Here is a 15,086-nt window from a genome sequence, read left to right on the forward strand (position 1 = left end):
TGAAATGTCTGCTACTAAATCAAAATATCAATGTGTGTCAATACCTTCCTACTGAACTCATTGAATGTATTTCTCAAAAGCTTTGTAAGTAATGGCATTTGGTGTGTTATTTTGTTCAGGTAATGCTGATGGGCCTCTGATGTGGAGACTGTGTGGACCTTCAAAACCTATAGTGCCACTGGTTATACCTTATCCTGAGGTATGGATACACTTTGTCACCAATGAACATGTAGAACATGTTGGATTCCATGCAGAGTATTCTTTTACAGGTAAGACATGTGATTAAGCTCTCATACTCTGGCAATATAATAATAATTTTTTCCATAAAGATCACGCATGTATTTTGTTAGATTAATGTCTTTTTTTAAGATTTTATTTATTTACTCACGAGAGATACAGAGAGGGAGGCAGAGACATAGACAGAGGGAGGAGAAGCAGGCTCTATGCAGAGAGCCCGATGTATGACTCAATCCAGGAATTCTGGGATCATGCCCTGTGCCAAAGGCAGATGCTCAACCACTGAGCCACCCAGGTGTCCCATTAGATTAATTTCTAGGTAGCTGTTGGTTTTGTTGCTAATGTCAATGAGATGTTCTAAATTATATCTTCTGATTGATTGTCGCTGATATCTAGGAATTTTTTTTGATATTTAGGAATTTTTAAATTTTTTATACATTGATCTTTAGCTCAAACATTTTCCTGCACTCTTATTAGTTTTGGTATTTTGTCATAGATTATCTTTGGTTTTTCTGTGTAAACAATCATATCTTATACAAGTGATAATACTGTTTTTCTTTTGGCCCCAAAACTTCATTTCTTTTTCTTGTCTTATTTCAATGGCTAGGCCACTATCATGTTGAATGGAAGGGATGATAGCACTTGTTTCTGACCTTAATGTGAATACATGTGACCCTTCATTGTTAAATATATTGATTTCTTTTAGGTTTTTAATAAATGCTTCTTGTCAGATTAAAGAAAGTCCCTTCAATTGTTAGTATACAATTTTAAAATTCTGAATAAATGTAATATTTTATCAAATAATTTCTCTGCATCCATTGAGATGTTTCTGTTTTCCTCCTTTAATATGTTAATATGATAAATTATATACTGAAAGACTTTGCTCTTGTTAAACCATTTTTTAATTTCTAGGATAGACCCTACCTGCCTATGATGTGTGTTTTGAACATATTGCTAGATATTATTGACTAATGATTTGTTTTGGATTTGCATCTGTGACATTCAGTTTGTATCTGAAAATTTAGCCCAAGATAGACAGCATTTCTCTGAGCTGAGCCATCAGAATTTCTCTAGTCCCTTTCACTAATATGGCAGTTCTTTTAGACTCTTAATGTTATATTAAAGTCTCAACTCCAGCCCTTCCTTCCAGGGGATCCAAGGCCATATGTTCTCCTTCATGGTCATCAAGACCTTGGACCCTGACCTCTGGGGCCTACATCTTAGTTCTGACTGATATATTCTCAGTTTGAGATTATCTCTCAGAATTTGAAGATACTTATTTTTTATAGATTTTGGAAATCCTCTTTTTTTCTATTAAGTTTGGCTATGAATCAAAGTATGTTTTGGTTATAGTTTTATCTAACATCTCTTTGTGTTATAATCAAATGGCTTATTGGGAGAGGGAGCAAGATTGAGCAATAATCTTGCCAGTTGATTTTTCTTTATTGGATTGAAAGAAGAGAGCCAGGTTTCAGAAAGCAGTATTATCCATGCAGAAAATCAGACAATCCTGTTTTAAAAATATATCTGGTCTTCAACTTGCTATGCTAATATATACTTTGATAGCTGACTACAGGTATAAGTGCTTCTCATCAAATGACAAATTCTTTCATTATGGTATGGATTATATTCTTCCAGCTTGTATTTGTTTTTGCTAGCCTGTTGTTTGTTTGGTTTTTTTTTCAAGAAGCTTATTTACTTTGTCCATAGTCAGAGTGTCTATTATAGGCACATCTAATTATTTTCCATTTGTGGTACAGATTATATTCCTCTCCTTTGTACTAAATGTGATCCTGTTTTCACTGTGTGATTCTATTTAATTAACACTACATGAGATTCTGTTTATTTCTAATCTTCTACCCAGTTTCTCCTTTGCTTTTATCTACTTTCATCTATTCATTGGTTGCTTTTTTAAGAATCCTATGATGGCTGTAAGACCTACTTACTTTGGCTTTGCAGAGGTGTTTGTTTGTTTTCTTGTATCTTATTTAAAAGATTACAAATCTAATTTCAGACTGTGGTGGAATACAGTTGGGTGAGAGTGGAGTGATTGCAAGCCCCAACTATCCAGCCTCTTATGACAGCTTGACCCATTGTTCCTGGTTGTTGGAAGCACCACAAGGCTTTACCATCACTGTAAGTTCTGATTTTCTTCTACAACAAAAATACCATGTCTGGTGTGGAAACAGAGTTCTTTTAATAAGCAAGCTATTAGAATAGGCTTTGCTTTTGTGATGAATTCATTTTCTGCCCAAAATGTCATTAGAGTGTAGATATCTACAAGTGTACAGTGCCTGAATAAATCTCTTTTGCAAGCATAGGAGAAGTATATGTAGAAGATATTCCCATCCAGGAGGGAGGTGTAATCATGTTCTGGTTATGAGTTGCCATCCCAGCCCACTGGACTGAGGAGGTCCTCCAGTAACTACAGTTCTAGGATAAATATCCCCTCTCAAATTTCTAATAGAAGCCCCAATAAGGGAAAAAAAAAAGAGGAGTGCAGGGGAGAGTTAAATAAGAGACATATATACAAAATTATATAAATTAGAACAAAACAAAAGAGTTTGTGAGGGGACCTTTTCTAAGGGTCTAAAGTATCTGATTCTAGGTAGCTAAGCTCACTTACAACTCGGAGCACCTCATTATTTCTTTTTCCTCCTGCAGCTGACATTTAGTGACTTTGATATTGAAGACCATGCAACCTGTGCTTGGGATTCTGTCTCTGTCAGGAATGGAGGTTCTCCTGGATCACCCATCATAGGACAATACTGTGGGACTTCAAACCCCAGGACAATCCAGTCTGGTTCCAACCAGCTAGTGGTGATTTTTAACTCGGACCATTCTGTGCAAAATGGTGGATTTTATGCTACATGGAACACACAGACTTTAGGTAAAATAAACATTCTCTGCGCTTTTTAAATTGATGTGTTTTTAAAAATTTATTAGCTAATTTAATAAGTATGCATTTTCTATCTATTCTCTGTCAAACTTAACTTGGAACGTTTACCCTCACCATTCATGTATCAACTTCATAAGGAAGATACAATATCTATACATATTTTCTCTATTTTGTGTGGATAGAAACTGAGGATGAATGGGTTGATGATTTTCTCAGTCATGAAGCTGATAATTGGTGGAGTCAGGATTTGAATAAAGATAGTGGGGCGCAGAAGTTTTGATCTTAACATTTCATCATGTTGCCTAAGTAGGCAAAAGGGCATGGCATAATCAGAGAATCAAAAATAATAGACAATATGTGTTGGAATCACAAATAGTTTGGAATATTTGGAGCTGGGAGGCAGAATGCTGAGTGGGAAACTGAGAGCAGGAAGTTAAATGGTCCATACCACAAAGAGCCTTGTCTTCTATATTGTCCCTTGAGCAATGGGGAGCCATTGAAGAGTTTTGAGCAGCAAAGTGACAAGGTTTGTGATTTAGAATGAGTGCTCTGTATGTGGCAAAATAAAATAGATTTGATTTCAAAAAGGTAGCTTTTGTGCATATAAAATATGAACTTCATGGAAATTCTCAGAAAATATAAGAATTCACATTGGATACTTTAGTCAGGATTTCTTTAAAGCCTTGCAGTACCACACAGTGCAATTCTTTCTAGAAAAGTCAGAGTTATGAAGGTTTTTGTGGAATGGATCAGACTTTCTCTCATTAAATCACTGGTTGCTGTTGAAATCAGAGGGGACTTTCAGGTATACCATTGGTTTTCCAAGGGCTTAAAAGCAAAAGATACAGAAATACTCTTTAACTTCATTTTGTTTTGAATTCATATTTTTCCATTTGTCTTCTCTTAATTACATATTTTAATAGCATAAAATAATTTGAGACTTTCTTTCAATCTATGTCATTTACTTTCATCCATCAGTGTTTCAATATGAGTGAACCAGATTGCTTAACAGAAGAATTTCTCCTCAAAATCAGTCATTTTCTCTTGTCCTGTATGTTAGAATAAAATTACAAATGAGTGTAGCCCTGTATTCTCATGTGCTCATGATAATAAAATGCAGAACTTGGGATTGTTGGTTCACAGATACTACATAGCTTCAAGGGGAGTAAAAAAAAAAAAATATTGCCATTGTTTGAAAAAGAATAGAAGTCTATCCTCCTTATGGCAAGGATTAGTGGCCTCGGGTGAGTTTAATATAAGTGTAACAAAACAATAACAGCTGAAACTTCCTCTGGATCAAGTGCATCTTACATTTATTGAGAGTTCTTGTTTTATACCTGCCCTGAAGGCCACTGACTCATCTGTAAGGAAAGATAAACTGAAATCTCATATTTAGACATGTGTCTCCTTTGGAAGTAGTGGGCTACTACAATGGCTATTTTCCTCTCAAATTAATGAGTTATTCCATGACATTTTTTCAGGTTGTGGGGGAATACTTCATTCAGATAATGGTACAATCAGATCCCCTCACTGGCCTCAGAATTTTCCTGAGAATAGCAGATGTTCCTGGACAGTCATTACTCACGAAAGTAAGCAGTTGGAGATCAGCTTTGACAACAACTTCCGAATCCCCAGTGGTGATGGACAGTGTCAGAACAGCTTTGTGAAGGTGAGTACGCTTGTTTATTTAATTGGAGCAGAACTGATTTTGTGAACATAAACATTTAGACCAGAAACGGTTCATTGCCTCTCAAAATAAGAAAAGGGCAATTTTGTTGCTTGGATTTCTTGAATAAAAACATAAGAAATCTCACCTATTAGGAGTTAAAATTTGAACCACAACACACATATTGCCCTGTGACTTTTAATTTGCCAGTATGTAGGCAAAATAACTTAATTAAGGAAATTGTTTTCTGGCCCTAGTAAATTCTCGTGCACACTCAGGGTTCTTCCTTTCTGTGGAAACTAAAGAGGGAAGGCCAGAATTTTTGCTTGCTTGCTTGCTTGCTTTCTTAATTTTTTGTTTTGTTTGTTTTTGTTTTCTAATATCCTCAAGGACAAAACAAATGTAAGCCCCATTACAGGCAACATTTAAAGTATGCTATGAAAATCACAGAAGGCTAGAGATGTGGCAAGTGCCAGCCTCCCCTGTGGGTCTCAAGAGCCCACATGCTGAAAAGACCATGAGAGACTCATATGAAATTACGGCAGTGGGGCAGTCAGTAAGGCTCTCTTCCTTTAAAGTTCCAAATACTGCTTATATGGCACCGACTTTTCATCGACTTCTGATCGTGATGACTGTATGATAAATTTATTCCGATTGTGCTATTTTGCATCTCATATGTTATATTTCTCTAAGAGTTCTTTCCACCTTTTAGGGAGAAAGACATTGGCCTTAAGTTCACATTAGTCTGGACTCCATTCATATCTTATGCATTTACCACCTGCATATTCCCCTGTGAGCTAATTAAACATTTGGATTTAATTTCTCAACCATAAAATGAAGAGAACAATTTGTCCTTTAGTAGGACTGTTTTAAGCATTAGAGGTAATATGATATAATATCACAAATAGTGCTCAGTACTTGGAACACAAAGCCACCTAATGAATAGTAGTGGCTTTTTACTGTAGATGCTATTATTTTGTATCATCTTCCCAGTTATGTTCCATATTTAACTGATCCAGGCTTTCTGGTTAAATAAAAATCCTGTACTTTTATAAAACATGTGTTTAATAAAACACATCTAATGCAACTTTTCCTAACTGCTTTTTTCATGAAGCAAATGAACTCTCTCTCAGGGACTGAGTAAACATCAAATGTATAGGCATATGTAAAGCCTTGCAAATTCGTCGGTTGTACAAATGGGATCTGAAAAGTTATTTAGGTCCATTTCTCCTCTTGATTGAGTGGGAATCCCTCTGACATTTCATACCTCATACGACTGGCAGGTGAGATCCATTTGGAGCCCTGCCCAAACTAAGTGGCCTGGTAAGCACTCTTCCCCTACCAGGCCTGAGCTTCCTGATTTTGCCAAGAGACATTGAAGAGGGTGAGCAGAGATAGCAAGAGGGACCAGGTCCAGCAAGCAACCTTTAACCTCATACTTTGTACAAAAATTAATTCAAAATAGAAACACCCTAAAATGCAAGATGTACAGCTATATGCTTTTAGGGGAAAAAATAGCAGAAATTTGTCAAAACCTAGAGGTAGATGAATGTTTCTCAGACTAAACACCTAAAAACTATCCATGAAAAGAAAAACATAAATCTTACCTCACCAAAATTTAAAATGTTGTGTTCTGTGAAAGCCTCTGTGAAGAGAATGGAAAGACAAGCCACAGACTGGGAGAAAAGATTTATAAATCACCTATCTGACAATAGGCTATGATCTAGAATATATACAGAACAGTTAAGCCCAGCAGCAAAAATACAAAGAATCCAACTAGAATATGGGGAAAAGATTTGATTAGATATTTCACCAAAGAGGGTTTATGGATGGTAAATAGGCAATAGAAATATGTTCAACGTCACTAGCCATTAGGAAAATGAGAATTAAAAGCACAATGAGAGATTACTACACACCTATCAGAATGCCTAAAATAAAGAATGATGACAACACCAAATTCTGGCAGGGTTGTGGAGAAGCTGTATCACTTATTCATCGCTAGTGGGGATGTAAAATGGTATAGACACTCTAAAATGGTTGAGCAGTTTCTTATAAAACTAAATATGCACTTGCCATAAGATCCGGCAATTGCCCTATTAGACATTTATACCAGAGTAATGAAAATTATGTTGACATAAAAACCCATATACAGATGTTCACAGCAGCTTTATCTGTTAATAGCCCCTAATTAAAATCGGTGCACATGTGCTTCAACAGGTGAATGGTTAAGCTAACTTTCCACATACCTACCAGAGGATACAAGTCCTCAGTAAAAGAAACAAACAAACAAACAAACAAAAACAACCATTGACAGACTAACCATTTAGATAAGTCACCAAGGAATTATGCCAAGTGAAAACATCCAATACCCAAAGGTTACATAGTCTCCTATTGCATTTACATAATGTTTTTGAAATAACAATCATTAGAAGTAGAGGACAGCCATAGGTTAGAAAGATGGGGGTGTGGGAGTGAATTATGTATGATCCTAAAAGGGCAACTCTAGGGACCCTCATGGTACTGGGACTATTCATCATCTTGAACGTGGTGGTACGTAACTGAACACACACATACATGAATACAACTAAAACTGAGAAATTGAGTAAGATCATTGGACTGCATCAATGTCAACCTCCTGGTTATGTTTTTTTTTTTTAATTTTTTTTTATTTATTTATGATAGTCACAGAGAGAGAAAGAGAGGCAGAGACACAGGCAGAGAGAGAAGCAGGCTCCATGCACCGGGAGCCTGATGTGGAAATCGATCCCGGGTCTCCAGGATCGCGCCCTGGGCCAAAGGCAGGCGCCAAACCGCTGCGCCACCCAGGGATCCCCTGGTTATGTTATTATACTATAATTTTGCAAGATGTCAATGTTGGGGGACACTGGGCAATGTGTACAAGGGATTTCTCTAGATTATACCTTATAACTGCATGTGAATCTGTACATCTCTTAATAAGTAATAATTTTTTAAGAAATAGAATGATAAAATATCATGTGTAGCCAACCTGAATTATGTAAAACTTTAAGAAAAGTCAGAAAGTTTTTGACTTAATGACAACTTCATGACATTCTGTAGGTCCAATATTGTTTTGATGTGTCCTGGGTCAAATAGGCAGTGAAATGAGCTCTTGACTGACAAGGCAGCCATGAATATTGACTAACTCTTTACCATTATTTTCATTACAATATTTTTGTTCCTGGGCCAAAAGGTAGGATGTCAGATCCATAATTAATGACTTCAGGATAGTATAAGCACTTGATCATTCTTGAAGTTCTTAATTAAAGCACTTGAGATTCTTTATTAAAAGTTTTAGCTGTCACTTTGCCTTTTCAGTAAGGTTGTAAAAATAGTGTGTGCAGATAACTATCTCTCAGCAAGGCATATGTATAATTTTAAAAAATGTGAGTAGAAAACGTCTATAAACTATTCTCCTATATAGTTAAGGTGTGGGATTGGGGGGCTTAATGAGGATATTACAGAAATTTGGAAGTGTGTGTTTCTTTCCTGAGACATTTTTGATTTTAGGTATTTGGTGGAATATTGTGCCTTTGTTCTCAACAGGTCCCATCACAGACCCCTCCTATATCTAATAAATGGCAAACATGATTTAACCAGTAATATAACCAACAGCTGGATACCCAGTGTTTGAAAATCACTGGAAATGATACAACTTTAAAGAACTGAGAAATAGTACATCAGTGCCATGAATCAGTGCCATTTCATACCTCTTCCTATGGACCGAGCTGCCCACAGAAATGTTTTTAATGGCTTGTTATTTTATTGCTTTCTTTGGGGAATATTCTTTTTTTTTTTTAAATTTTTTTATTTATTTATGATAGTCACAGAGAGAGAGAGAGAGGCAGAGACATAGGCAGAGGGAGAAGCAGGCTCCATGCATCGGGAGCCTGATGTGGGATTCGATCCCGGGTCTCCAGGATCGTGCCCTGGGCCAAAGGCAGGCGCCAAACCGCTGCGCCACCCAGGGATTCTTTGGGGAATATTCTTGAAAGTGATCTGTTCAAAAGAGTAATTATGTATAATTTGGTGTGAAGAAGATGTCCAATAGGGAAGACTTATTCAGACCCATTTAACTTTCTTGGACTAAGTAATTCTTAGCTGGTGGTGAGGATGGGGATTGTCCTGTGCATTATAGGATGTTTACAGATCCTTTGGCCCCTACCCACTGCATGCTACCCCTTGCACCAAATATTGCCATCAAAAATGCCTCCAGACATTGCCAAATGTCCCCAGGGGAAGGCACAATTGCTCCTGGTCAAGACTCACTCAATTAGGTGGGTTGTCCCTGGCTGGCTAAACATGTTGAATGGTCTCTTTTCCTCAGTAATCACCTAATATCAATATTTTCCTTGAGTGACTCAACATTTTAAATTCTGTGATCTTGTTGTGTCTGAACGACTGCAAAATTCTCCTGGCTTATCTCCCAGTATACTCTCTTTTCCTCCAATTTTCCATGTTATAATGATCTCCAAAAACTAGGTGTCCTAGAGCAGTAAGTTTTCCAGTGGCCCCTGTCCATTTTAGGACAGTGGTCAGACAGATCTCTAACAAACCCCGTGGCTTGCGGGGACTCTGCAAACTCCCTGGCAACTTAGTTTGAAGTACCCCGCCCCTTCCCACAGGAGCTTCTTTAGGAAGGCACATCCTCCGCTTTACAGGGGTACAGCCCCCTGTTATATACTCTCCATAGCCCTGTTATCATCCCTTTCATAACTGGAACTTTGCATTTAAATTTGTGATTCTATGATTAATATTTTTCTCTCCGGTTAGGATGATTAGGATGGTTAGGATTGGCTTGACTTAGAATTTTGATGCTCACAGTGTATTCCTTGGCAACTACTTTTCAAATGGGCATACAACTTATTTCTTTTGAAGTGGCCGGGCCAATGAAAGGACAGCCTAGGTCTAACTTGGGAGTTGCCAACCGAGTTCTTAGTCAACAGCACCTAGTGGCTGAATCTCATTCTTTTTTCACAATGAATCTTAAAGTTGAACACTGCCTAGGAAGTCTTCTATGATTTATTCCAATTCATGCTAGTGACACACATGCTTGGAATTCCTGTCCAGTTGCCTCATGCTCTACAAATATGTTGATTTGTCACAATCGCCTCACAGTAGCACACGTTGCTGCTCTGCACCCCTTGACACCTAGTAATCTTACTTGGATTAGGCCAGGTAGAAGAAGGTAAGAAGAAAAATGAGTAATATTTGTTTTTTCTTAGAAATCACTGCCTAGCTACACAAAACTGAACACAGTCTCCTTGGAAGAGTCAAGAATGGGATATGCTGTTAAAAAGCAGCTTAAAACACTATTCTCCAAAGAAAAAAATTACAATTTTGCATGTTTCATTTACTATTGTGTTTAGGTCTGCATATACCTGAGTTCTATTATTTTCCCACCTAAGGACACTAAACTGTGGACAGGGAAAAACATCAAGCATTAAGTTATGTTTATGGCTCTGCTAGGTGTGGGCAGGGACTGAGGAAGTCGCCAAGTCCCTGTTAGCCACGGGCTGTGGGAACGTGGCTCCTGGCTCCATCCTCACACCAAGAAACGTGTTCATAGCCGTGTTCCAGTCTCAGGAAACCCCAGCCCAGGGCTTCTCTGCATCCTTTGTGAGCCGTAAGTAGAACCAAAAACCAACCCGGGAGGTCTTTGAGAGGGTGGGGCTGCACCTGGCAGGCTTGCAGAAGAGCAGGGGGCTGCACCAGGGTAAACTGGAACTGGGGGTCCACTGGGGAGAGTGTGGGTAGGTTGCCTAATCCTGAGAGTACACCTTTCCTTCAAAAAGAGAGTGGAGCCGAATTCAGTGGTGGGCCAATGGAGAGATGACACAGAAGGCCTGAGTGCCACTGGTGGACATCTATAAATAAGCCTAAGACTCAGAGGAGGGGCAGGAATGAGGCAGAAGCCCCAGGAGTGGTAATTAGTAGACAATCCGTGTGCCTGGTAAGCACATGACCCCCACATGGAAATCACTGGTGCCTGCAGAACCCATTGATTGCTCTGTTGGCAGCCTCACTCGGCCCACCTGAACTGAGTTTCCATGGGTGGGGACTTGCATGTGTCTGTTCTCACCCAGATAATTCTCAAAGTAAGTAAACTTTGGGTCCCACTTTCTTCAGGATTTTCTCTTTCTTCTCCCACTACTGCTTACAGACTGATTTGTGGGAAATGTAGGGAGTTTCAAGTCCAAGGAGCAATGATGGGTGCCTGTTGGCTGCATTTAGTGGAGTCGCTACTCATTTGCAAACTGCTGTTTAGGAAAAAGTCTAATGAGAGGAATTAGAGTGATGCAGCAACTAGGTGTTTCAGACATGAGTGAAGGATGGGGTGGTATCAAGGGAGAGAGGAAAGGCCAGCCCGGGCCTACCTCCAGGCCCTCCCTCGATTGGTTCCTGTGTGTGCATGTGCTCAGAACTGTGCGTTCTGATATAAGTGTCGAAGGATATTGAGATTTTCATATGTGATAGGTCGGGGAGCGATGTGGCTAGGAAAACAAATGTCATTTTAGTGGTAATAATGTGAAATGTTGAGGTTTAGGGCAAATGGTCAAGAAAGAATTCTGGAGATGTCTTTGGTGCAAAAAAGTTGGTTTTATTAAAGCATGGGGACAGGACCCATGGGCGGAAAGAGCTTCACTGGGATTGTGAGGAGTGACCGATTATATACTTTCAGGTTGGGAGAGGGTTAGGAATAAGAGAAGTCTCGAAGGAATTTGGAAACCAGGTTTTTAGGATCTTGAGGGGTCATTTACTACTGTCTAGTAAAACCTTAGTCATGAGACTCTTCAGATGTGTATCAGTGGGCCATATGCTTGGAGGATGATTGCCAACATAAGTAGGGGGTGGGCAGAGAGGAGCGGTAGAGATAAAGGAAGTTTCCAAAGGGATTTTTCTGTGTTAAAGAAGACTTACAGGACGTCTCCAGTTAATGTCAAGCTAAGGTTGCCTTTTGCCTCTAGCAACGTATTCACATCGAGGCAGCTAAGCTCCTTGAGGAAGGACACTGCCTGTCTCAAGGACTTGTCAGTGGGCTTGCAAGTTGTAAGGAAGTTTAATTTTTTTCTACATTTCTTTTGCCTTTGTTCCCCACATCACTAAGAGGATGATTCTTTATTGCTGACACCAGGGAATCATTCATGCGAGAATTTGATAAGAGTTGGCATTAGTAAAGTCAACATTTTTAAAAGCGGTTTCTGTTTATTTTTTTATTTTTTTATGGCCAGATTACAATACTGGTGAAAATAACATAGTTTTCTAATATTACTATAAAATATTTTAAAGCTATTAGGTGGCGGGCACCTGGCTGGCTCAAAGTCAGTAGAGTATACGACTCTTGATCTTGGGGTCATGAGTTCAAACCCCACATTGGGCAGAGAACCTACTTGAAAAAAAAAAAACATTAAGTGGTACTCATCAAGTAAAAATCACTTCATTTGTTTTATCTCTTTGTTTACATGAATCATGTTCAGTCTTTGCTAAGTTTTCCTTTCATATTATCTTCAAATTAAGTAAGTGATTGGCAATGAATTTGTGGTAAAATTTCTTACTACTTAGCCCAAAACTCTGCAGCATATTTTAACACATATAGAATGTTCTCATGTTGTGTATATATTTATTTTAAAATCAGAACTCCATCCCTTAAAAAAAAGAACCCTATCCCTTTAGTTATTGTTTCTTCCATCTGGAGTATCTCAGAGAATATGTCTCTGGAGAATCTGAGGAGAAGATACTATACGTGAGAACAAATGTTCTGATGATGCCTTTTTTCCTCTCACGTAGGATGTGGAGGTAATTTCACGAACCCTTCAGGTTACATCCTTTCTCCAAACTACCCAAGGCAATATGACAACAACATGAATTGCACCTACATCATAGAGGCTGATCCTCTGTCCGTGGTCCTCTTGACTTTTGAGTCTTTCCATTTGGAAGGTAAGTTTATTCTTATATAAATTACAATTGATTCTTTTTTAAAAACAATTATTTATTTTAGAGAGAGAGAGAAAGTGAGCACCAGCAGGATGGGCATGGGGGGGAGAGGGAATCACCAACAGACTCCATGACTGAATATATACAGCCCAATGTGGGCTCCATCTTGTGACTCTGAGATCATGACCTGGGCCCAAATCAGGAGTTAGATGCTCAACCAACTGTGCCATCCAGGCATCCCTACAATTGATTCTTAATAAATGAGGCAGAGGTAGTGTAAAAATCACCATTTGAAGGAAATATTTAAAACTGTCAGAGTATTTTGATTAAAATTCCATCCAATACTTTAAGAACTCATTCTATATATTCTCTCCAGAAATGAGAAAGTAATGTAAGAGCTTTAAGAACACAAGCATCATGTAAATTGTTTAAAGAAAAAAAGTCTGAAAATTATTACATCTTAATAATTGTTTTTGATGTATTCACTTGTGCCTTGTCCAGACACACACCCACATGCACGAACACACCAAACACTAACTAGCAAGAGCATCTATATTGCTGAGTCAAAGTAGCTGTTCAATAGATGTTGAAAGAGTGAATAAAATGAATATAATTAATAAATGTTTGCACTCTAATTTGATTCAATATTACATGGAACTCCTTTCATCTCATTTCTTTCTTTGATCTTCAACAATCCCATAGGGATTGTCAACTCTGTAACTACAAGTGCCCCTTTGAGTCATCCCCTAGCTCCTGGAAATGGAGTGTTGACAAAGGGGACAGTAGGCCTGTTTATTTGGGTTAGTTCTCACCATAATAGACACAACTTGATGTTTTGGAGCTGCTGGGACACAGTTAAGGAAAAAGATCTCTTCAGGAAGATGAGTAATTTCAACCACTCAGCCATATTAATATTTTTTACAAATTAACTTTCCATTTCTAAATTACACTTAGTGTGTAAATTTGTCAAGCTACTTCTGCATAATCAGAATTCCTTCCTGTTTGGGTTAGTCTCCCATGCCAGTGAAAAGTTACAGTTAACGAAGTGTCCTACAGTATTCAGCATTCAGGAAATTTATGTTTCATAAAAATAAGAATGACATGTCAGTACTCATACATTGATAAATTATACAAAGCATCTCTCAGTTTATCCTTTTTCTGTAACCTCCTTTTCCTACATCTCTACAAGTTGTAAATTTTGGCACGTGTGTTTGCTAGAATGCCAAATATGAATTGATGTATGTCACTGTAAAAAATGGAATTTGAAGTAAAATATATCTTTTCAGCATTTGCTAGCACAAAATGCCAGTAATATAAAAATGCATTCACAATGTATAAAGTATTAGAGGAAGGTAAAACAGGCTATATAAAATGACCCAATTCCATATTTAAAAATAACATATATGTAAGGCTATTCAGCTGTACTTTAAGGATTGTTACCACTGTGCAGAGATTTATAGGTGATATGTATTTTCTTTATACCTCCTCTATTATCTTTTTAACCAGAAAAAAGTTACTTAAATAACAGGAGAAAGCCATATGGCTTCCATTCTGCGTTTGTGTGTGCATTTGTTCTCATTAAATTACCTAAACACAAGAATGCCATATGCCAATATCATTTAGACTAAAAAAGGAGATGTTGGTGAAATATACTACATAACATAGCCACAAAAAACACTGCCAATACCAGTGATGTAGGTATTATTACAAAGGAACCTATACTGACTCCAAGCAGTAGTTCCTGAGTTTAGTTGACCAGTGGGATTAAGGGGTACGCATACTCTGGAACACTTGGTGTGGGGTGTAGTGGGAGAGAGCACAGCATTTTAGGATAGGTCTTGATGGCATGTCAGCCACATACTAGTTATGTGACTTTCTGCAAATTAATCTTTCTCCTTCATAATCACTTTTTTAAAATATAAAATAGTAGTTATAAAAGATAATGCTGTGGAAGCCTGTTTTGTGAACCTATAATTCATCAGAGTGCACACAGTTTTGTTATTTTTGCTGCCACCAGTCAGGATCTCCAGACACATCCTTATGTATGTTGCCTGGGAACAGGTGCTTGGTTTTTCCAGATTAAGTTGCTGGCTAATCCTCACCCAATTGAAGAGTTGGCTTTTTTAAAATAAGGTGGTAGACTTCTGATAATGTCTTGTGACATTTCAGGGTTATAGGTACTTGGCATGTTTAAGTGAGTAATTTCTGGCTATAAATTAATTGAATTTTGTTGATTCCCAGAAAAAGACAATATTAATTAAATTTGCCTTATAATTAGATTCTTACCACTAATCATATCAATGCCGACATTCACTGAGTACATGAACGTAC

The 15,086-nt window shown here is 37.9% G+C and overlaps 1 protein-coding gene across 1 annotated transcript in view; it reads left to right on the plus strand.

Moving 5' to 3' along the window:
• The window catches only part of CUBN (cubilin), a 258,475-nt gene that overhangs the window by 187,470 nt on the left and 55,919 nt on the right, over nucleotides 1-15,086 (plus strand). The window contains exons 51-56 of the mRNA XM_025445065.3: nucleotides 120-269; nucleotides 2,252-2,373; nucleotides 2,902-3,127; nucleotides 4,618-4,805; nucleotides 10,290-10,446; nucleotides 12,609-12,758. Coding sequence (XP_025300850.1) covers nucleotides 120-269; nucleotides 2,252-2,373; nucleotides 2,902-3,127; nucleotides 4,618-4,805; nucleotides 10,290-10,446; nucleotides 12,609-12,758 — 993 coding nt within the window. The remainder of the gene's footprint in view (nucleotides 1-119; nucleotides 270-2,251; nucleotides 2,374-2,901; nucleotides 3,128-4,617; nucleotides 4,806-10,289; nucleotides 10,447-12,608; nucleotides 12,759-15,086) is intronic.

The sequence above is a fragment of the Canis lupus genome, chromosome 2 (assembly GCF_003254725.2).
Source record: "Canis lupus dingo isolate Sandy chromosome 2, ASM325472v2, whole genome shotgun sequence".
NCBI classification, from domain to species: domain Eukaryota; kingdom Metazoa; phylum Chordata; class Mammalia; order Carnivora; family Canidae; genus Canis; species Canis lupus.